The sequence below is a fragment of the Terrapene carolina genome, unplaced genomic scaffold, assembly GCF_002925995.2.
Source record: "Terrapene carolina triunguis isolate 2854851 unplaced genomic scaffold, T_m_triunguis-2.0 Scaffold195, whole genome shotgun sequence".
NCBI lineage: Eukaryota > Metazoa > Chordata > Testudines > Emydidae > Terrapene > Terrapene triunguis.
The window spans coordinates 1,261,464-1,283,963 of record NW_020664546.1 but is presented as its reverse complement, the minus strand read 5'-3'; the positions used below and the strand labels follow the sequence as shown (position 1 = coordinate 1,283,963).

The following is a 22,500-nucleotide window of genomic DNA, read 5'->3' as shown; positions in this document are numbered from 1 at the left end:
ATGAGAAGGGTCCCTGAAGAGAGACAGGGGGGAGGAAGGGAGGGACGGCCAAAAATTGCAGGGTATATTCCCGAGCTACTATGTCCAGGACGCAGCGGTCTGACATAACCGGCAACCAGGCTGAGCGGTAGGGTAAAAGGCGGTTGAGGAAAAGGCAGGAAGGATCCGGGCAGGTGGCTGGTGCGTTGCTCCCAAGTGCACCCTGAAAACGAGCGCTTCTGGCCCCCCCGTGCTTCGCCTGGGCAGGAGATCGGGACGATCAAGGGTGGTAGTGGCCAAACTCGATGTCCCTTTTCCTTGCAGGCCCTTGTCAAGGCTGCCACTGTCGAGGTGGCAGAGGAGACCGGAATGGCTGTCTCGACATCTGAGGAGTGTGCATCCCCAGAGAGCGGAGGGTCGCCTGCATGTCTTTTAGGCCATGCAGTCGCGCATCTGTTTGGTCGGAAAAAAGGCCAACACTGTGAAACGCGAGGTCCTGAATAGAGGCCTGCATTTTCTGGGACAGTCCGGCAGTCTGAAGCCAGGAACTGTGGTGCACAACCACTGCTGAGGGTACCACCCGGGCAGCTGAATCGGCTGTGCCCCAGACCATTTGGAGGGAGCATCAAGCCGCTGCAGTACCCTCCTCCACCAGAGTTGCAAACTCTGGACTATCTCCTGAGACATGGAGTCCTTGAACTTGAGGAGAGAGTCCCACAAGTTAAAGTTATAGTGACCCAAGAGAGCCTGGTGTTCCCCACCCGAAACTGGAGGCTGGCCATAGAATAAATCTTGCAACCAAACAAATCCAGCCTCTTGGCCTCCTTATTCTTAGGGATGGAACTGGTGGGCCCTTGTTTATCCCTCTCGTTGGCCGCATCACCTTCATATTGGTGCACATAACAAAATTTCATGTGGTGGGGGTGGGGCCGAGGGGTTTGGAGTGTGGGAGAGGGCTCATGGCTGGGGCAGGGGTGCAGGGGTGTGAGGGCTCTGGTTGGGGATGCGGGCTCTGGGGTGGGACCAGAAATGAGGGGCTCAGGGCTAGGGCAGAGGGTTGGGGTGCAGGGGGTGAGAGCTCCAGCTGGGGGTGCAGACTCTGGGGGCAAGCTGGGGGTGGGGGGCGGGGGGGGGGGGGCGCGGGCTGGGGGGGCGGGCGGGGGATGAGGGGTTTGGGGTGCAGGAGGGTGCTCCTGGGCTACGGCAGTGAGAGAGGAGTCCCCCCAGCTCTCTCTCCCCACAGCAGCACCTGGGCTGTGGGGGACAGGCACCTCTCCTTGCTGCAGCAGCTCCAGGGCTGGGGCCATGGGATAGGCGCCCCCCCTCAGCAGGTCTGGGCCGGGGCTAGGTTCAGGCTGCCCCTCCCCAGGGAGGTCCAGGGCTGAGTTGGGGCTGGGGGAAGGGCACCCCGGCTGCAGCCGGTCCAGACTGGGGCTGGGTTAAGGCCGCCCCTCCCCTGGCAGGTCCCGGCCGGGCGGGTTCCCTAAGCACCTGCACGGCGCTAAATAGGCTGCTTATAGGGAACTTAGATGGGTGTATAAATACTCGAACCCTTCCGCAGTACTTTGTTCCCACCCTCTTAGAGGCGGGCAGGATGGTTCTGGCAGTTTTCAGGACCCCCTCACGAGTGCGATGTGGACTGGAATGGACGCTAAGAGCACATTAAACAATGTCTGCCTGCTCCTCCATCTCCTCTACCTTGAGACCCACATGATGATGATGATGATGATTGGACCACTGAGGGAAGTCCGGCGGTGTCTTCATCCACTGGGAAGGGCGGCCTTGGGGTGGGTACTGGCTCCTCACCCGTGGCGGCTACCGCAGCATCCTGCACCGAATCCGGTGCCATCAGTGCAGTGGGTGCTGACTTCAGCCTGTCCGATGGAGCGACCGAGGGCTGGCGGGAGTGGGGCAACGGCGTGACGGGAATGCCCCAGGTGTTCCAATAAGGTCATTGGGTCGGCCACTGGCCCTGCTGCCAGGCCAGCACCAATGCCGCGGACACGCCCCCTGGAGCCCAATCATGTTGCTGTCCAGGTGAGGGGCTGAATTCTGCCTCCAAGCGGGAGAAGTCGTCACCCTTCAGTGACCAAGGCGGGGTGAGTGGTGCCGGGAGTGGTCCGACTGGTGCCGGGAGTAGGGAGAGCGGTGCCAGGTTAGGGAAAGACCTCAAGTGATGGCTCATCCCCTTGGAATCACCTGCCTCTGACGTAGAAGGTTGTGGTGATAGCTCTTGCTGGACTCTGAGGATTGAAGGGCCAAGTCCATGAGCAGGAGTTTAAGCCCCTCAATTCTCTGTCCTTCATGGACCTGGATTTTAAGCTCCTGGCACCAACCACACTTTGTCCAGGGGGGTCCCCGCTCCTCCCCCAATAGAGTTGGCAGGAGGCAAACACTTTCTTCTTTTCTTTTTTTCCCAGCAAGGCCAACTAAAAAAAACCCAAGGAACTTACAGAAAAAAAAGCTTCAAGTGAAGCTAAATTTGCAAAACTATGGGGAGTTAACTATCAGTGAATGGACAGTTCTCAGCTTTGTCTCTAGTAGGGGAGGTTGAGAAGGAACTGAGACGGAAATGCCCTTGCATGCTGACCAGCCTCTTGGCGGGCGAGGAGCCACATGTGCGGGACAAACTGCTATTGAAATTCTCTGATTGGCAGCATGGGGGCACACGCACACCTACAGTGGCACACCCATAGGGAAACTATTTGAAGAAGAATTCAACTGTGTGCCTGAGATGGGATGGTGACACGTGGTTCCCATGAGAGCTCTGGCAGGTCAGTATACCAGTGCTGTCTTAGAAACGCTGATGTAACCAGTACTCTTGCCTGCCTCTCTGGATCTTTTAAATCACGTAAGAGCTGAGAATTATTGGGGGAAATGTTTAGAGACAGACACTGCTCCAATCTAGGAGAAATGCATCTTAGAGAGACCTTTTTTTATTCCAGGACAGGGAGTAATATTTGCTGTTTTTCCTAGTGGGCAAGAGGTCCATCACAAGTATCCACCAGTTGCTGAAGAGGTAGAGAACAACTGATGTTTTCATGGAACAGTCATATTGTTCCAGTCATTTTCTGCCCAAGAAGTCTGCTTGGACATTTTGAACACCCACTAGGTGTAGGCATGTGGAGTGAATACAATGATTTATGCACCACTGCCACGGTTTCACAGCCTTCAGGCACAATAGAGGAGAGTGAGCTTCATCTTGTATGTTTAGATAGGGTCTGTTGGTGCTGTGTATAGTAGAAAGAAGACCTGAAACTTAAGCCCTTGTATCAGAGGCCTGATCTGAGGCCTGGGCTAAAGTAGTGGTCAAAGCTTTGCTGATACAAAGCAAAATCAGGCTGTGAGCTAGAGGCAGGCTCTGCTCACAGAATCTGGCAAGAATAGGGCTGATATTGAAAAAAACAAAAAAACAAAAACAAAAACAAAACCAACCAACCACACATTCTTAAGAGGTGCTAGGCACAGAGCACTCATGCAAACACATTCCAGAAGGGTGGGACCAGAACACCTTGATACCAACATATTCCCTACAGAGAACAGGAACACGCTGATCCATCCTAAATATAAGGTCAGGATGACAATGTGATGGATAGAGATGTTTTGATCGAATCAATATGTACAAGGTAATGGGTGGTAACACCCCACATCAGGGGGCAGGTAACTAACCACATCAGAGGGGCAATATGTAATTTGTTTGTATTGATGTATAAAATGAAGCCTCAAAGGGAGTGTCTCTCTGGCCTAGGGAGGAATGGAAAGTCCCACCGTTCACTGAGTTGGTCTATTGTCATGGGCATACATTTGTTAGTGTACCTGTAACCACTGAACCGGGGCATTAGCACCGTGCTTCATTGGAAGTAAAACTGACCTGGTGCCTTCACTATTAAACCAAGTCTTGTGGTCTTACTGGGCAGTTCGATGGAAGCCTGCTGTATGGGCTATGTGGCCAGAGCCAGTGCAGCACGTAGAAATAACACGCACACAGCCAAACATCTAACAACACTGTTGTCCATCAATATCTGAAGAAGTTCCTCACCCTGTGCAATAACAATGGTTCTTCAAGATGTGCCCCCCTATGGGTACTCCACGGCAAGTGTGTCTCTGTCCCTGCGCTGCTGATCGGTAGCAGTGTCCATTGGGCCCGCACATGCACGGTCTCTCCTTGTGTTGCGCCACGAGGCTAGCCAGCACACATGGGCTAATCATCCTCAGTTTCTTTTCTACCACAGGGTCATAAGCGAGAACTCCGAAATAGAAGGGAGGAGGGCAGGTAGTGGAGCAGTTACTATAGGGACACACATCTCAAAGAACCATCGTTACTCCACAAGGTGAGTAACTTCTTCTTCAAGTAGTGTCCCTCTGGGGGCTCCACTATAGGTGACTTCTGACCAGTACCACTCTTGGAGGACTGGGACTTCAGAGTCGGGTTAGTCACAGGTGATAGTACTGTGGTGTCAAAGATGGCATCAGAGGCAGAGTCCCCGGTGATTGCATAATGTTCTGTGAAGGTGTGGACTAATGCCCACAATGCCGCTCTGCAGATCTCTGAGATGGGGACGTCCTTAAAGAAGGCGACAGATGAGGAGATCCATCTCATGCAATCTGTATGGATGGAGTCTGGGGGAGTCATGTTATGAATTTGGTAGCACTGCCTGATGCAAACCAAGACCCACTTAGAGAGCCTTTGGGCTGATATCACTAAGCCCCTAGATCTTTCTGCCATAGAGAGGAAAGTCTAGGGCAGGGGTGGCCAACCTGTGGCTCTGGAGCCACATGTGGCTCTTCAGAAGTTAATATGCAGCTCCTTGTATAGGCACCGACTCCGGGGCTGGAGCTACAGGCACCAACTTTCCAATGTGCCAGGGGGTGCTCACTGCTCAACCCATGGCTCTGCAACAGGCCCTGTCCCCACTCCACCCCTTCCAATCCCCTCCCAAGTTTGCTGTGCCCTCACTCCTCCCCCACCAGAGCCTCCTACAGGCTACGAAACAGCTGATCGGGAGGTGGGGGAGAAAGAGGGAGGTGCTGATCGGCGGGGCTGCCAGTGGGTGGGAGGGGAACTGATGATGTATTACTGTGGCTCTTTGGCAATGTACATTGGTAAATTCTGGCTCCTTCTCAGGCTCAGTTTGGCCACCCCTGGCCTAGGGGACTTCCTAAAGGTTTTTGTCCTATCGAGATAGAATGAAAGGGAGCTCTCCTAACATCTAAGGTGTGTAGTATGGCCTCCCTATTGTCTTGGTGAAGCTTGGGATAGAAGGCAGGAAGGTGGATAGCCCACGTACAATGGCTAGCCTTGAGGTGCAGCATGAGGAGAGACAATGCATGTGCAGGCCCAACAGACACGGCTACCAAAGATCTCAGATCAGCAGCGCAGGGGCGCAGACACACCTACAGTGGAGCACCCATAGGGACACTACTCGAAGAACAAACAACTTTCTTCTCAGGAAAAAAAAACATTTTAAAGTGCAATGGATCACCAGGAAGAGAAAGGTGAGTGCTATTTTACATAACTTACTTAATGCTGCCTCAAATTAGAACAGGTGGCCTTTAGAAATTGCAAAGTTCAGGACACTTGACATATCATGTGCCAGAAAGTACCAGACCCCAAAAGTAGGATCTCTTTTCAGGAGACCAAAAGGGTTGCCGTAATTTGGAAACCCATAAAACAAGTGCCTTTTCCAAATTTTCCCCTCAATAATTTGAAATAAGTGCAACACATACCTTGTTTGTCTTTTGCCATTAAGAAGTTGCTGTGCAACTGAGGCACATTTGTCTGCATCCTGAGTAACTAATCGGAGGTGTCGCAGTAGATCATTATCTGGAAACTTTCTCATTTCTGATTCTTCTATCAAAGCCTTAAAATTGATGAGGCCTTTTAGAAGAGAATATTTTCTTTAATTAAAAATAGTCCTTTTTAGGATTGATTTTAAGTAATAGAGAAGAATACTGCAGTGCAATAATTGTATGCAACAATGTCTAATAAAAAAAACCCTGAAGCTGGTACAGAAATTTTAAAAAACTGCACTCTCAGATATACAACATCCCATACAACCCAACCTCCGACAACCTTCTCTTTGGGGACTCACACTGTTAGTTGTGAGATGGAATCATAGAATCATAGAATATCAGGGTTGGAAGGGACCTCAGGAGGTCATCTAGTCCAACCCCCTGTTCAAAGCAGGACCAATCCCCAGACAGATTTTTGCCCCAGGATCCCTAAATGGCCCCCTGAAGGATTGAACTCATAACCCGGAGTTTAGCAGGCATATAAATATACAGATTTATTTATATGATACATAAATAAGCTTCAAAGACAAAGTTGTTGAGTTTCAGAAATTAACAGTGGAACAAGAAACATTTTGGAAATTGACAATTTTTAGCATCTGTAGCAAATACAAGATAAGGAAAATACATACTTCTTTTATTGTTAATTTTTGCCTCCAAAGCTTCATTTACTTTTGAAGCCCATTCATTGTAGGATTCTGCACGCAATTTCAGTGCATTCATCATTGGATAGAGATCATCTAGTTTATATCGATATCTGCAACGGGCACAGAATTCAATCCCTTTAGTAAGGCATGAATGACCATCAAAATAAGATTGTCTAGTGTCCATATGAACCACCACTGCTTTATCTATAGAAGTTTGTACTTACTATTATTCATTGTATTATTCAGTGCTCACAAGCATATTAGGCAGCTCATATTACAAATTCTAGACCAGGTTCCTGCTCTGAAGGGCTCGCAATCCAACTGAACATAAGACAGTGAAGAGATAACAAAACAGTAGGGAGGAACAGAGGGTGAAGGACAGCTCAGGAAAGCAACTTGATTACTCAGTTACTCAACAAAGGCTAGACCTGGATCACTTGATGATTACCTGTTCTGTTCATTTCCTCTGGGCAGGGCCGGATTAACTCTCCTGTGGACCCGGGGCTATTAGATTTTGTGGGGCCTGTATACCAGTCTTTTTACTGGGAGGGAGCTAGGTGCAGGAGGGGGCTGGGGTGCAGGAGAGGATGCGGGGTTTGGGAGGGAGTTTGGTGCAGAAGGGGGTTCAGGGCTGGTGCAGGGTGTTGGGGGGCAGGAGAGGGTGAGGGTGTGGGCTCTGGGAGGAAGTTTGGTACAGAAGGGGGCTTCAGGTTGGGGCAGGGTATTGGGGTGCAGGGTCTGTGAGGAAGTTTGGGTGCAAAAGGGAGCTCCGGGCTGCTGAAGAGTGTTGGGGTGCAGGAGAGGGATTCTGACCTGGAGCAGGGGATTGGGGTCGGGGAGGGGGTCCGGGCGCTGGGGGGGGGTCCAGGGTGGGGCAGGGGTGCAGGAGAGGGTGCGGGGTCTGGGAGGGAGTTTGAGCGCAGGAGGGGATTCTGACCTGGGGCAGGGTGTTGAGGTACGGGGTGGGGGGGGCACGAGGTGTAGGCCCTGGCCGGGATGCGCTTACCACATGCGGCTCCCGGCCGGTGGCGCAGCAGGGCTTAGGCAGATTACCTGCCTGCCTGCCATAGCCCTACGCCGCCGGAAGCGGCCAGGTGCTGACACGTCTCGGCATGCCCCTGGGGGGAGGGGGACAGTGTGTCTCCAAGCGCAGCCCGCACCCACAAGTGCCGCTCCCGTAGCGCCGCTCATTGTGGGGATGGTGCTGGGGGCGGGGCCAGCACGCGGAGCCTCCTCCCCCTCCCCCTCAGGGGCCGCTGAGACTTGCCAGCAGCCAGACGCTTCTGGGAGCAGCATGGGGCCACGGCAGGCAGCCTGAGCACAGGAGATCACTGCCTGTGATTTATTTTTGCGGGAGCCCCCTTGAGCCAGGGCCCCAGGCTGCACCCCTATCAGAAGAGAGGATACCAGGCTAGATGGACCTTTAGTCTGACCCAGTGTGGCCATTCTTATGTTTCATCTTGCTATAGTAGTTACAAGTCTTCTTTTGGTATAAATAAAAAGAATGAGCACACTAATTTCTTGTAGATGTTACATGGAGTGTAGTTGTAGCTGTGTGGGTCCCAGGATATTAGAGAGACGAGGTGGAGGAGGTAATATCTTTTATTGGACCATCATCTGTTGGTGAGAGAAACAAGCTTTCCAGCCACACAGAGCTCTTCTTCAGGTCTGGGAAAGGTATTCAGAGTGTCACAGCTAAATGCAAAGTGGAACAGATTATTTAGCATAAGTACAGGTTTCAGAGTAGCAGCCGTGTTAGTCTGTATCCGCAAAAAGAACAGGAGTACTTGTGGCACCTTAGAGACTAACAAATTTATTAGAGCATAAGCTTTCGTGGGCTACAACCCACTTCTTCGGATGCATATTGAGTGAAACATATCGAGGAGATATATATACAATTAACTTAATTGGCTTCTCAGAGTTGGTAAGACAACTCCCACCTGTTCATGCTCTCTGTATGTGTGTATATATATCTCCTCGATATGTTTCACTCAATATGCATCCGAAGAAGTGGGTTGTAGCCCACGAAAGCTTATGCTCTAATAAATTTGTTAGTCTCTAAGGTGCCACAAGTACTCCTGTTCTTTTAGCATAAGTAGTTAGCACATATGTGGGTGAACACTGCACTCTAAAATGAATTTATACAGGAAAATAATAAAAGACAAAAATACCTTACTACCTGTGGGTGAATACTTTTCACAAAGCAATCACTCTATATCTGACCTATCAGTCCTCATCCTCAAAGGAAACCTGCACAACACTTTCAAAAGATGAGCCTGGGAGCTTAAATTCATAACTCTGGTAGACACTAAAAATCATGGACTGAACAGACACTGGATTTATGGCTTATTGCAACAATCTGGAACCCACCACCCCTTTTTGTCCTATAACTGCAGAGATGTTAACAGACCACTCTACCTTGAATGGTCCCTTACAATATGTGCTAACTACTTACACTAAACAATCTGTTCCACCTTGCATTTTGCTATGATGCTCTGAGTATCTCTCCCAGACCAGAAGAACAGCTCTGTGCAGCTTGAAAGCTTGTCTCGCACACCAACAGAAGCTGGTCCAATAAAAGATATCACCTCGCCCACCTTGTCTCTCTTGTAGGTGTTATGGCAGAAATATATCTTGTGGGATTTGAAAAAGAAAAGTTAATGGCATTATACACCTTCTCAGAAAGGATGTTCCTTGTTTGGGGCACTGTGGAAATAATGACAGGTTTCAGAGTAGCAGCCGTGTTAGTCTGTATCCGCAAAAATAACAGGAGTACTTGTGGCACCTTAGAGACTAACAAATTTATTAGAGCATAAGCTTTCGTGGGCTACAACCCACTTCTTCGGATGCATATGCTAGTCTCTAAGGTGCCACAAGTACTCCTGTTATTTTTGTGGAAATAAGTTTGAACATGGTTGTGGGAGAAATATAAATGGCATCATTAGCAAAGCAGAGGAGTGATGTGCCTCCCACCCCAACTAGATTCCTCAAAAAACTAAATTTAAGAAAAGCATATCCTAGTCCTCATAGACCCCCAATGAACAAAACTTTTTTCTAGCCAAAACATACCCCAATGTATATTTAAAGGTGGGACAGGAGCAGAGATCTTCTACGTGATACAGGCATACTAGTAAACCAGGTTTACATGAGCAATAGACAGCAGACATGAAGCAAGTGGTTTTACACTTTATGCACTGGCGCTCATCATCTGGCAACATTTCAAAAGCCATCCTCTCGGAATCAGTCACTCCCTACAACAGAATACACTAAAGTGACTTCACAGTATAACAAACAGAGCAGACTAGTTCAGACTAGACGATCAAAAGTTAAGTTGATCAAAGACATGATTTATCACGAAAGTTTAGGATTAAGATATTGGATATATGAAAATAATCACATTTTAGTTAATGAGGACTCAACTTCTTCAACTAAGTTACTGAAGAAACTATAAAACCTATTATTTTAAAAAGGCATTAAAAAAAAAAAAAAACTACTAAGGGCCCGATTCTAATACCCCACTAATGTCAAGTAGTTCTTTCCTCAACTAGTCCCATTGAAATCAAAGGGTTAGGGTCACATTAATGCAGGACACCATGGGTGAACTTCACATCATGACTTTAAAGTTAGTTCAGTAAGCATAATTTCATTTCCTAAAGCTTACCAGTTTAAGCACAGTTTCTCGTAAAGCCTTTTCATCTTCAATCATAATAGCCATGTCTTTCTGAACAGTAGAAGCTACCACAACATCAAGGACGTCTGCTTTGGAAGCCATTTTACATATCATCTCATCATGAGAAAAAACACAGTAGCGGTTTAACAAGCGATAATGTTCCACACACTGACGACCCAATGGCAGCTGTATCGGGGGCAGGGTGGAGAGGGAGGAGTATCAGAAAGATTTTTTTTTAAATGTTATTTATGAAACCTTTAGAGGCATATTAGTGTGAAGGCACAGACTGTCTGTGCTATTAACTAAGTACTATCTATCCAACCAAATGAAAGCCAATAGGAGCGCATTCTAGGAACAATATATATTAATTTTAATCAAAAGTACACCACTTGTTAAAGAGTAAACAAGACCATGAGCAAGTTCCTATAACTCAGGATACTGACTACTGTGTTTGGACTTAGTAGGAGCATTGCCAGCAGATCAAGGGAAGAGATTATTCCCCTCTATTTGGCACTGGTGAGGCCACATCTGGAGTACTGCATCCAGTTTTGGGCCCCCCACTACAGATAGGATGTGGACAAATTGGAAAAGAGTCCAGCAGAAGGCAACGAAAATGACTTATGAGGAGAGGCTGAGGGAAATGGGCTTATTTAGTCTGCAGAAGAAAAGAGTGAGGGGGGGAGTTGATAGCAGCCTTCAACTACGTGCAAGGGGGGGTTCCAAAGAGGATGGAGCTTGGCTGTTCTCAGTGGTGGCAGATGACAGAACAAGGAGCAATGGTCTCAAGTTGCAGTGGGGGAGGTCTAGGTTGGATATTAGGAAAAACTATTTCAGTAGAAGGGTGGTGAAGCACTGGAATGGGTTACCTAGGGAGGTGGAGGAATCTCCCTCCTTAGAGGTTTTTAAGGCCCATCTTGACAAAGGCCTGGCTGGGATGAATAAGTTGGGGTTGGTCTTGCTTTGAGCAGGGGGTTGGACTAGATGACCTCCTGAGGTCTCTTCCAACCCTAATCTTCTATGATTCCATGACTTGGAAACTTGTTGCACTCAGGGCCAGATTAAGAAAATCCAGGGCCCTAAGCACACTACAACAATCCCCAGAGCAATGAGTCTTGGAGTTAACACGCTATGAACAGGAATGGGACAGTTCACCTGTTCCATTGTTTTTTTAGTCTGTCTGCAGATTCAGGCTGACATCACTGCAGTGATTACACTCATGTCACATTTTCTAGCTTATCTTTGCAACCATCAGGGCTACAGGTTTGTTTGTTTTTTAAACATTTACATTCTGATGTATTCACATGACTCCAGGAGCTGGAGCTCTGGATACAGGCCTAAAGTGTCTATACATTATTCCAGCCTCCCTTGTACTATTTATAAACAGCATTTTGAAATCAGAGCAGCAGCATTTCCAAATCACCCACATGTAAATGACTGAAAATTGTTTCATAGAATGACAAAATTTGCGTTGGGAAAATCCAAACTGAGACTCATCAGAAACAATTGTATTTGAAAGGACAGTTATGAGACCAAACAATATTTTAATCACTGGAGATGTTATTTGTTATCATGTTATAGATATTATAAGGTGGCTGCATTTGGTCTATCTTGGAGGAACCCTGCTCAGTGTATTTTGATTAGAAGCAATAAGGAGGACAGAAAATAGCTTTAACAGCCATAATCTTTGGTTTGTACAGTAGCCTATTATCTGCTGCTGCTCTGAACAGGGATCTTCTGTTTTATCATTTAGGATTAGACCACTAAGACTTCCAGTAAATTAACACTGATGTACATTCCAGGCAATGGCCTCTTGGAACAGTTCTGCCTGATTCTCTGAGATGCAATTGCATAAATCTTACAATACTTAACAGCTGACGTGCGCATGCAAGAAATGCAGTTTTAGTTTTCCTGGTTACTTTTTTCCAAGTGAAAGCAATGTGAAAACCTCATGCTAGTGCACAGAATTTCCTGGTGAGATGGAACAAGTGGATCTCTACAGATGGTTAGAGCTGTAATATGTGGTCAAGATAAAAACTTGAAAATGCCAAAGCAAACCATGTTTCATAACCTATTCTGATTTTGCTCTTATTTAAATAACAGAGGACAGTTCCAATCTTTACCTAACAACAGAAAGTATCATAAAAAGGGGGGAGGGATAGTTCAGTGGTTTGAGCTAAACCCAGGGGTGTGAGTTCAATCCTTGAGAGGGCCATTCAGGGATCTGGGGCAAAAATCTGTCTGGAGATTGGTCCTGCTTTGAGCAGGGGGGTGGACTAGATGACTTCCTGAGGTCCCTTCCAACCCTGATATTCTATGATTAAATACTGTTAAAGAGTTAAAATTTGGATTTAACAGTACTGCTTAAAGGGTCCATTCAAAAATCAGTGAACTGGGGGTAATAGTCCAAAAGAGTTCCATTCCACACTGATGTAACCTGAAGACAGTCACATTGAATAAATATTATTATTTGTCTGATCATAGGGCCTATGAGCCCCAGTCATGGAACAGGACCCTATTTTGCTAGGTGCTGTACAAACAAAGACAGTCCCAACTTCAAGCAGTTTACAATCTAAGTAAATATCATTTACTGTCAAAAAATGCATAAGACAAACTTGGAGCTGCTGGCCCACAATTTTTGTCTGTTCTTGTTCCAAGATATGCCGTAAGAATCTTTTAAAAGGTGTTTGAAGCAAAGTTGGAAGAGTCCCTATGCTTGATTCTGAATAATAATTTTCCTGTAATTAGGTTAAGAATCGGGGTGGGGGTGCAAAAAAGGTAGCTTTAAGCAACCTTTGTGCTCCCTGTATTCTCATGACATGAGTGTTTGGGCAGGCCCCTTGCCTAATGGGTATTCTCAAGGGGCTGTTTCCATGGCAGAAATGGCCTTAGTGTAACTAAGAATCACAACCCACATTAATAATTGATGTTTGATTCTTTTAGGGGAGTTGGGTGAGGGGAAAGTATTCAGTCAGTACACTGAACTCATTTTAAAGCTGATTTAGAATTCTGAAATCACTAAGCTAGGTAAAGCTAAAGCGTTTTCATTAGAAGTATTGCACAAAGTGAAAATTAGCAAAGCACCACTATCCACGCTGCGTTTTCTTTGGTCATTGTGCACTAGGAAAATTCTTCTTTATGCCTTCCACTCAGCTGATTCAAGAGAGACTGTGCATGCACAATAAAATTACCACCACACTACTTAGTAATCATATACTTTTACTGAAAATTCATACCATGTCCTTAAAACATACCCAATCAACTGTGCAGAAATTGACAGCTTCAGCAAAATTGAAACCCTGGTTAAAGCCACTGTGATAGGCTCTTGGAAATGTAATCACAAATTCTCCAGCACACTGGTTGGTTCGGTAAACCTAATAAAAACAAGAGGCAAACCAAGTTGATTTCTAACAATGGGTGAGAATTACACAGAGGTACAGGCTAGATTTTCAAAGCCACCAAGAGCATGTGGATGCCCAATGCCCATTTATTTAGCTTAAAGCACTTCAAAAACCTCAGCCAAAGAGTTACAATTTTTATTCAGAAAGCACAGGGACTAACCCTGCACTCCACGACACTGCAGGTAAACTCCTAGTGCCAACAATTAGGTTGAAAAATGCTGACAAAACAAATGGTGACAACTCCCAGCACAGAGTGTTACTCAGCCTTACTGGCAGATGGAACTACCACTCAGCCAGTATATGTACTGTAAAAGTGGCAGATATTTCTCTAAAATGTAAGAGCTCATATTTTTTTCAAACAAGAAACAGCAAATTTGGCCTTAAAAAAATAAACAAATAGTCTAGTGCTTGGTGGCTGATGGATTTTTTTGTTTGGTTTTGAATATACATTTTTCTTTAAAAGGTGGCAAACCCAAGGGTCATTTAGGACAAGATTGAGTTTCCTTTCAGCTCTGAGTAAGGGGCAGTGTGAAGATGTGCTGCTACAGGAAGAGCAATGGAAAGGAAGCGAGACTGAATTTGCACAGCAGGGAGGGGAGTATGCTGCACTGACTCATTACAGCAAACTCTCACCCCACAGGCCACCCACCAGAGCTGGCTAAACACAAGGGGAAGGGAGAACAGCCATGGGGTCTGCCTAATTCCCAACCCCATCCAACCAACTAGATAAAAAGCAATGACTGCATTGCCCATCCTTTCAAACCAGTACATTACACCAGCTCAAGTCCCTACTGCTCTCCCCAACCCTGGACTCAGATGTAAGTGGGTTTGATATGGCCACACAGGAGAATGAGGGGAGGCCTTACTTCCATTAACAAGCCCCTCCAGCTGATGCAGCCCTAAACATGGCTAAGTCACAATATAGCCTTTAAACAGTAAATCTACAGCTATCAATTAATGTGACCTCATTGATCATCTTAATTCAGGACAAGATAAACCTGCATATTCCACACATTTTTGTGGTCTCTGAATTTGACTTCAGCTATCATTGCAATTCTGAGATGCATGTATTGGTCAGGGAAGTATTTAAAATGAGAGCCGTATGTCTCATTTCACAAGTGATATATGAAAGTCATTCGACTCTTCATAAAGAGGAATTAAGTTTAAGATTAGTGAGCTGCTGAAGTATATACTGAGATGGAGATTTTTTAAAATGTGCAGGTGGTGGAGGGGAGGACGTTGGAAGTTACCTGTAATTTCTTGTTTTCTGAAACACCATGAGACCAAGCAAGAATTCCCACAACTTAAAACGTCTATGTCTCTGAAATCACACTTTAGGTACCTTAAACTGCCTCACTCCCTCTATGTTTCCACTGGGTTCCAAAGTCAGCTCCTTTCAAAAGCCAGTTAAGTACATGGGAAGTACATCCTTTCAAAGTCTGAGAGGAAGGATGGTGAGTGATGCATTTTCTTTAATAGGTAAATAATGACCCAGAATGACAGGAAATATGAGAGAGGAAGGATGTAGATGAGGCACTGCCAAACTATTCAGCACATCAGGGAAGATCTACAAAGAAGTCATGGTTCCCCTCCCTCTGCTGGGAAGTTGTGTTCCAAACACCATCAGAAACGAAATAAGCTTGGAACAAACAGGGGGCAGCCAAGAGTTCTAGTGTCCAACTAAAGGGCACCCGACAAGCCTCCACAAGTGCCTCAAAAACTCAAACCACCTTATGTGGAACATGGACCCAGGAATGGAAATCCATTGAGACAGATCTCTCTGAGAAGAGCATGTGAAAGAACCATCTTAAGTGAGTCTAAAAAGCAATGACAGATGGCCCATCTTTCAAACCAGTCCATTATACCAGCTCAAACAAATGTAATTCGTCCAATACATTATTTCTATAGTGTGCAATACATGCATAAGCTACTGCAAAGTTGTGTTAACAATTGATTTAAATTGTCAACCTTACAGAAGAAGACAACATAAAAGAAGAGGAGATAAAAGATAATGAGCACAGAACTCCAATGACATACGGGCACTCCGTGGGCCATCAGCGTATTTGGGTTCATAATGGTGACAAGCTGATGCAAAAGATCAGGTTGAGACACAAATAACTCGGGAGCCAGCTTCTTCATTACATCTTCCAGCTGCTCAGCCGCATACCCCGGGGCTCCATACCACGTTTTCGGTTCCCCCCTGCAAGTTTAAAAAAAGGGGGTGCTAAATATAAACAAGGTTGTATGTTCACATTTACAGGCTCTTGCTTCACAACACATTGTACGGAAAAGATGCTAAATAAGCACTATTCAGGAGTGCACTAAGGGTTCTCTACATGGTGGAGTAATGTGCTGTACAGGGGTGTGATTTCTACAGCTCACTAATATGCTGTGCATTACTTTATCCATATAGATCTTACTGGTGCACTTTAAGGTAGCACCGTTTGAAACAATTCTGTTCAAGTATACTAGGGAACCTTTAGTCTACACGGACCAATTGATACATAGCACATTACTGCACTTTAGAAATCACACCCCCATAAAGTGCATTACCCCATCACATAGACAACTCCTAAGACTCTATCCCAGGAGTGGGCAAACTACAGCCCATGGGCCGCATCCAACCCGCCAACCATTTTAATCTGACCCTTGACCTCCTGCTGGAGAGAGGGGTCTGCGGCTTACCCCGCTCTGGCTCTCCAGCCAGGTAGCAAGGTCAGGGGCTGCTCCATGCGGCTCCTGGAAGCAGCGGCATGTCCCCCCTCTGGCTCCTATGCATAGGGGCAGCCAGGGGGCTCCACTCTGTATGCTGCCCCCACCCCAAGCACCGCCCCCCACAGCTCCCATTGGCCGGGAACCACGGCCAATGGGAGCTGCAGGGTGGTGCCTGCAGATGGGGCAGCACGCAGCAGAGCCACCTGGCCGCACCTCCGCGTAGGAGCTGGGGGGGGGGGGGCCGGGGAGGGTCCTCCCCCCGCCCCCGGCCTCACACACACCCCAGTACTTCCTCCCCCTTACCCCAGAGCCCCCTCCTGCACCCTGAACTCATTTCTGGCCTTACTCCAGAGCCTGCACCCCCCGACAGAGCCCTCACCCCCCCATCCCGCACCCCAACCCCAATTTTGTGAGCATTCACGGCCCACTATACAGTTTTTATACCCAGATGTGGCCCTTGGGTCAAAAAGTTTGTCCACCCCTGCTCTATCCACTGCCCTAACTCTTAACATTTAATAATATAGGTTCTTTCTTCAGACTTAACTGAAATTGCTTATAAAAGTGTATTGTGGAATTCCACTTTTATTGCCTCAAGAGCAAATCTGCTCATGTTCGTGTTCTTTCACTGCAATGCAACAAATTCCACCTGGGGCCTGACAACCTCTGGCTGAGGCATAATCACCATAGAAGCAATATGCTGTAACTCCTCATTTAACATCACCCCGGTTAATGTTGTTTCGTTGTTACGTTGCTGATCAATTAGAGAACATGCTCATTTGAAGTTGCGCAATGCTCCCTTATAACGTTGTTTGGCAGCCACCTGCTTTGTTCACTGCTTGCAGGAAGAGCAGCCCGTTGGAGCTAGCTGGTGGGGGCTTGGAACCAGGGTGGGCCGGCAGCCCCCTATCAGCTCCCCTAAGTTCCCTGTGCAGCAGTTGCCCAGCAGGCTATCAACTGCCGGGCAGTTCAGCTGTCCCTCCTATCACTGCCATGTGCTGCTCTTGCCCTCTGCCTTGGAACTGCTCCCGGGAGCCTCCTGCTTGCTGTGCAGAGGGGTGGAGGGGAAAAGAGGGGTGCTAATGTCAGGGTGTCTCCCTCCCCCCGCTCCTATAACCCATCTCCACAGAGCAATGTGGGGGACACGACAGGGCTCAGGACAGAGGGAGCTTGCTGGCAGCAGCTGCTGTCTCAACTTGCTGATCTACTTTAAAGACAGTGTACTTAGAGTGGGGTCAGGATACTTAAAGGGGCAAGGCACATCTCTCTCTTTCTCCCACACAGTGTGTGTGTGTGTGTCTCTCTCTCTCTGCCATGCTGTGTCTCCTCCCTCCATTCCTGCTGCCTTGTAGAGTGTGAGGCTACATTAACAACGTGTTAACCCTTGAGGGTTCAGCTAAGTGCTAGTTCATCGTTTAGCAGTAAGGCATTCCACGAGAAATATCCCTCTCTCTTTTAAACAAACAGTTTAATACTATACACAGCAATGATGATTGTGAAGCTTGGTTGAGGTGGTGGAGTCAGAGGGTGAAAGAGAGTGGTCTTTTGTCTGGCAAAAAAGATTATCTGGAACCTACCCCCCATTTACATTAATTCTTATGGGGAAATTGGATTCACTTAACATTGTTCCCCTTAAAGTAGCATTTTTCAGGAACATAACTACAATGTTAAGCAAGGAGTTACTGTATAACAAATGGAAAAGGGGGAAACAAATAGCAATGCATATAAAATTAGAAGGTGTGAAGTACAGAAAATTGATAAAGAAAGCTAAAAACCATCAAGGAAAAATCCAATGCTGGAAGAAATTTTTTAAAAAACATATCAGGAACAAAAGAAATCCTAGCAAGAATATAGAACCAACACTAGATAGTCATCATAAAATTGTTATTAAAGATGCAGAACAGTCAACCTGTGGAACTCTTTGCCAGAGGATGTTGTTACAGCCAAGGCGATAACACGGTTCAAAAAAGAACTGGATAAATTAATGGAGGATAGGTCCATCAATGGCTATTAGCCAGGATGGGCGGGGATGGTGTCTCTAGCCTCTGTTTGCCAGAAGCTAGGAATGAGCGACAGGGAATGGATCATTTGATGACTACCTGTTCTGCACCTGGCATTGGCCAGTCGGAAGACAGGATACTGGGGCTAGATGGACCTTTGGTCTGACTCAGTATGACTGTTCTTATGTAACAGATACAAGTGTTCAACAAGTATTCATGTTCTGTATTTGGAAAGAAGCAGGATGGAATATTCGTATCAGATGAGAATGATGAATTACTTTCCAATCCATTAGTAATGAAGAAGGATGTTAGATGCCATCTACTAGAGATAAATATTCTTAAAGTCAGCAGGTCCAAATGACTTGCTCCCAAAAGTCCTAAAAGAGATGGCTGATGAGTTCTCCAGCCACTGATGTTAATTTTTAATAAATCTTGGACAATAGGGGAAATTCCAGGAAATTGGATGAGTGCTCATGCCAATATTCAAAATTCAAAAAATTGATAAGTCGCTAATAAGAAATTCAGTTGATGAAGTACTAAAGGATAGGAACATAATTAATGTCAGTTAACATGGTTTTATGGAAAACAAGTGTAGTTAATGAAAGAATTAAATCAGGTTTGTTTAAGATTACAAGTTTGGTCAATAAAGATATCTGCATAGATGTCAAACTTGTGTAAGACTTAGTTCCACATGACATGCTGATTAAAAAATTAACACTGTACAATATCAGTAACTGACAGATCTCAAAAAGTAGTGGCATCAAATGGGAATGTTTCTAGAGAGGCTGTAGGCCCAATGACAGTCAACATTTTCATAAATGATCTGGAGGTAAATATAAAACCACTGCCAATAAAATCTGCAGGGAACACATACAGGTGGAATGGTAAATGAGGAGATGGTCAGGGCAGTTATACATAGCAACCTGGATCACGTAGTAAGCTAGGTCCTTTCAAACAAAATGTGTTTTAATACAGCCAAATGCAAAATTGTATGTCTGATACAAAATTACTCAATATAGTTAGTTCCAAAGCAGACTGTGAAGAGTTACAAAGGGATCTCACAAAACTGGGTGTCTGGGCAACAAAATGGCAGATTAAATTCAGTGTTGATAAATGCAAAGTAATGCACATTAGAAAACATAATCCCAACTATACATATAAAATGATGGGGTCTAAATTAGCTGTTACCACTCAAGAAAGATCTTGGAGTCATCATAGACGGTTCTCTGAAAACATCTGCTCACTGTGCAGCAGCACTCAAATAGGCTAACAGAATTTTAGGAACCATTAGGAAAGGGATAGATAATAAGATAGAAAATATCATAATGCCATTATATAAATCTATGGTACACCCACACCTTGAATACTGCAAGCAATTCTGGTTGCCCCATCTCATAAAAGATACATTAGAATTGGGAAAAGTACAGAGAAGGGCAACAAAAATGATTAGGGGGATGGAACAGCTTCCATATAAGGAGAGATGTAAAAGATTGGGACTGTTCAGCTTGGACAAGCGACTACTGAGGGGATACAATAAAAGCCTATAAAATCATGAATGGTGTGGAGAAAATGAATAAGGAAGTGTCATTTACCCCTTTAAATAACACATGAACCAGGGCTCACCCAATGAAATTATTAGGTGTAGTAGGAAGAGAGCCTGAAACATAAGCCCTTATATCAGAGGCCTGGTATGAGACAGGACCTAATCACGGAATCTGGCAAGAACAGGGATGATATTGCAGAAATACAATAGGCAGTAAATAAACAAAATAAACAAAAGGAAGTACTTCTTCTCACATTGTACAGTCTATCTGTGGAACTTGTTGCCAATGGATGTTGTGAAGGCCAAAACTAACAGGGTTCAAAAAAGAATTAGGTAAATTCACAGAGCACAGGTCCATCAATGGCTATTAGCCAAGATGCAACCTAATGCTCAGGGTGTCCATAAACCTGACTGCTAGAAGCTGAGAAAGGGCAACAGGGGGGTCACTCAATAAAGTGACCTGTTCTATTCACTCCCTCTGAAGCATCTGGCACTCAACACTGTCAGAAGAAAGGATACTGGGCTAGATGGATCTTTGGTCTGATCCCATATGGCCATTCTTATGTTCTTCTTAGGAACAAGGAAAACAAGCCATGCCTGCAGTCTTGGGGACTGTGCTGGAAAGTATTTAGGGAGTCACATAGTGGACAAGTAACTTGAGATGAGTTTCCAGTGTGATTGTGTAGCAAAAAGGGCTAATGCTCTCCCTGACTGTATAAACAGGGGAGTACTGAGTAGGTATCAAGTATCGGGGGGTAGCCGTGATAGTCTGTATCCACAAAAACAACGAGGAGTCCGGTGGCATCTTAACGACTAACAGATTTATTTGGGCATAAGCTTTCAACGGTAAAAAGTGGACTCCTTGTTGTTTGAGTAGGTATATCTCTATATTGCACAGGTGTGACCAATACTGGAATATTGCGTACAGCTCTAGTTGTCCACATTTTAAAGGATGTTAAAAAAATGGTAATAAAGATTTTTGCAATAGGAACTTGGTTAATCTTGTTGATGTATGAGGAAGAATGGAATTCAATTCCCTTTCCCATAGCCAAAGTGCTAGGAGGAATAAAAGATAAAATGTCACTAATCAAAACAAATAAGATTCTGAACACTCAGAGAGAGCAGATATGCTGTTTAAGAAAGTGCCATTTCTACAGTCTCTTTAACCATACCACACTTTCAGGGATATAAATTGGCTTATGTGAAAACCTGTGGAAGTTTATGACCACTATGGAAACAGACTTGGGGTGGAACGGAGGTGTGTCACACTGGGGTGTAGGTGGTGCGACCTAGTGGTCAGAACAGGAGTCAGCCATACTGGTCTGAGCAGAGCCAGAAGGTGGAACTGGAGTCGTGGTTGGGAGACAAGCCAGTGGTTAGAGCAGACCCAAAGTTGTGGTCAGGAGACGAGCAAGTTGGTCAGAGCCAGGGGTTAGGAGAAGAGTCTGGGGCTCGACCAGAAACAGGCATGGGTTTGGAGAACGGATGGGTACAGGAAAATGGTCTGGACCAGCTGCGGGCATGGAATGCATCGAACATCCTCTGTGTTGCTGTTGCTACATGGCTTAAATGATAATCTGCTGGACGTCCAATCAGGGAGCACAGTCACTCTGAGAACTTATTGCTCCCAGCCGAGCTCATTGGGTTGCCAGGTGGCTGTGCCTGCAGCCAGTTGAGCTCCTGACAGTACCCCTCCCTCATGGGGTTCTCAGCCCTGGCTTGTCAGGGTATCATTGGTGAAATTTCTCAAGGAGGTCAGGAGTGTGAACATTATCTTCTGGCTCCCAAGATCACTCCTCTGGCCTGTACACTCCTTCCAGTCTATCAGATACTGGAGCTTTAACTGACCAATCTGGAATCAGTTTGCATTCTTCCTCTTCCTGGACTATTACTGAGGTTGGGTCTACCCGGTCAGGGAAGAGACTGTCGATGAACATCTTGAGGGAAACACAAAAGATGCGGTGAATCTTGAGAGATTCTGGGAGCTGAAGGACACTGTGTTTATTTGTTCAATGATCCAAAATGAACCCAGGTAATGGTGGTCAGTTCACAAGTTCTGGGTCGAGAGCCAAAGCTTATTCCCCACAGCAAGGCTGGGGCAGCTCATCTCTTTTGGTTAGCTTATCATAGAATCATAGAATATCAGGAATGGAAGGGACCTCAGGAGGTCATCTAGCCCAACCCCCTGCTCAAAGCAGGACCAATCCCTAGACAGATTTTTGCCCCAGATCCCTAAATGGCCCCCTCAAGGATTGAACTCACAAAGCTGGATTTAGCAGGCCAATGCTCAAACCACTGAGCTATCCCTCCCCCATCCTTATAAGATCCTTTAGCAGCCAGTAAGTGTTCTTTGAGGTCCTGGTGTATTTGTTTAAGCTGGAGGACCAGGACGATGGTTGCTTGGATGACAGAGTCTTCTGGTAGGTTGTAGCGAGGTGGTGGGATACCCCACAGCCCCGCTGAGGGCCGAACCTCCCTACTACCAACATGGGCGGAGCCACCGGGTCCGGTGCCCGCCCCTCAGAGGTCACGGCCCCGACCCCGACCCGGAAGTATAAAAGCCCGCCTGCAGAGCTCAGTGGAGCACACGCCGGCGGAGAGAGCAGACGTCTGTGGCTGAGCTCCCGCTTGGGAGACAGACGCAGGCCGCGAGCGGGCTGCTGACTTACCAGGCCTGCTGAGCCTACCTCTCGCCAGGTACCCCGAGGAGGACTGGCCGAGCCTGCCCCGTGCCAGCTACCCCGAGGAGGAACGGCCGAGC

The 22,500-nt window shown here is 46.3% G+C and overlaps 1 protein-coding gene across 2 annotated transcripts in view; it reads right to left on the bottom strand.

Moving 5' to 3' along the window:
• KDM5B (lysine demethylase 5B) overlaps positions 1-22,500 on the bottom strand; it is a 199,517-nt gene that overhangs the window by 75,589 nt on the left and 101,428 nt on the right. For both annotated transcript variants that reach the window (XM_026655093.2, XM_026655091.1), the window contains 6 exons: positions 15,522-15,684; positions 13,338-13,457; positions 10,078-10,272; positions 9,486-9,667; positions 6,402-6,526; positions 5,707-5,857 (listed from right to left, as the gene is read on the bottom strand). In XM_026655093.2, the coding sequence (XP_026510878.1) occupies positions 5,707-5,857; positions 6,402-6,526; positions 9,486-9,667; positions 10,078-10,272; positions 13,338-13,457; positions 15,522-15,684 (936 nt within the window). The remainder of the gene's footprint in view (positions 1-5,706; positions 5,858-6,401; positions 6,527-9,485; positions 9,668-10,077; positions 10,273-13,337; positions 13,458-15,521; positions 15,685-22,500) is intronic.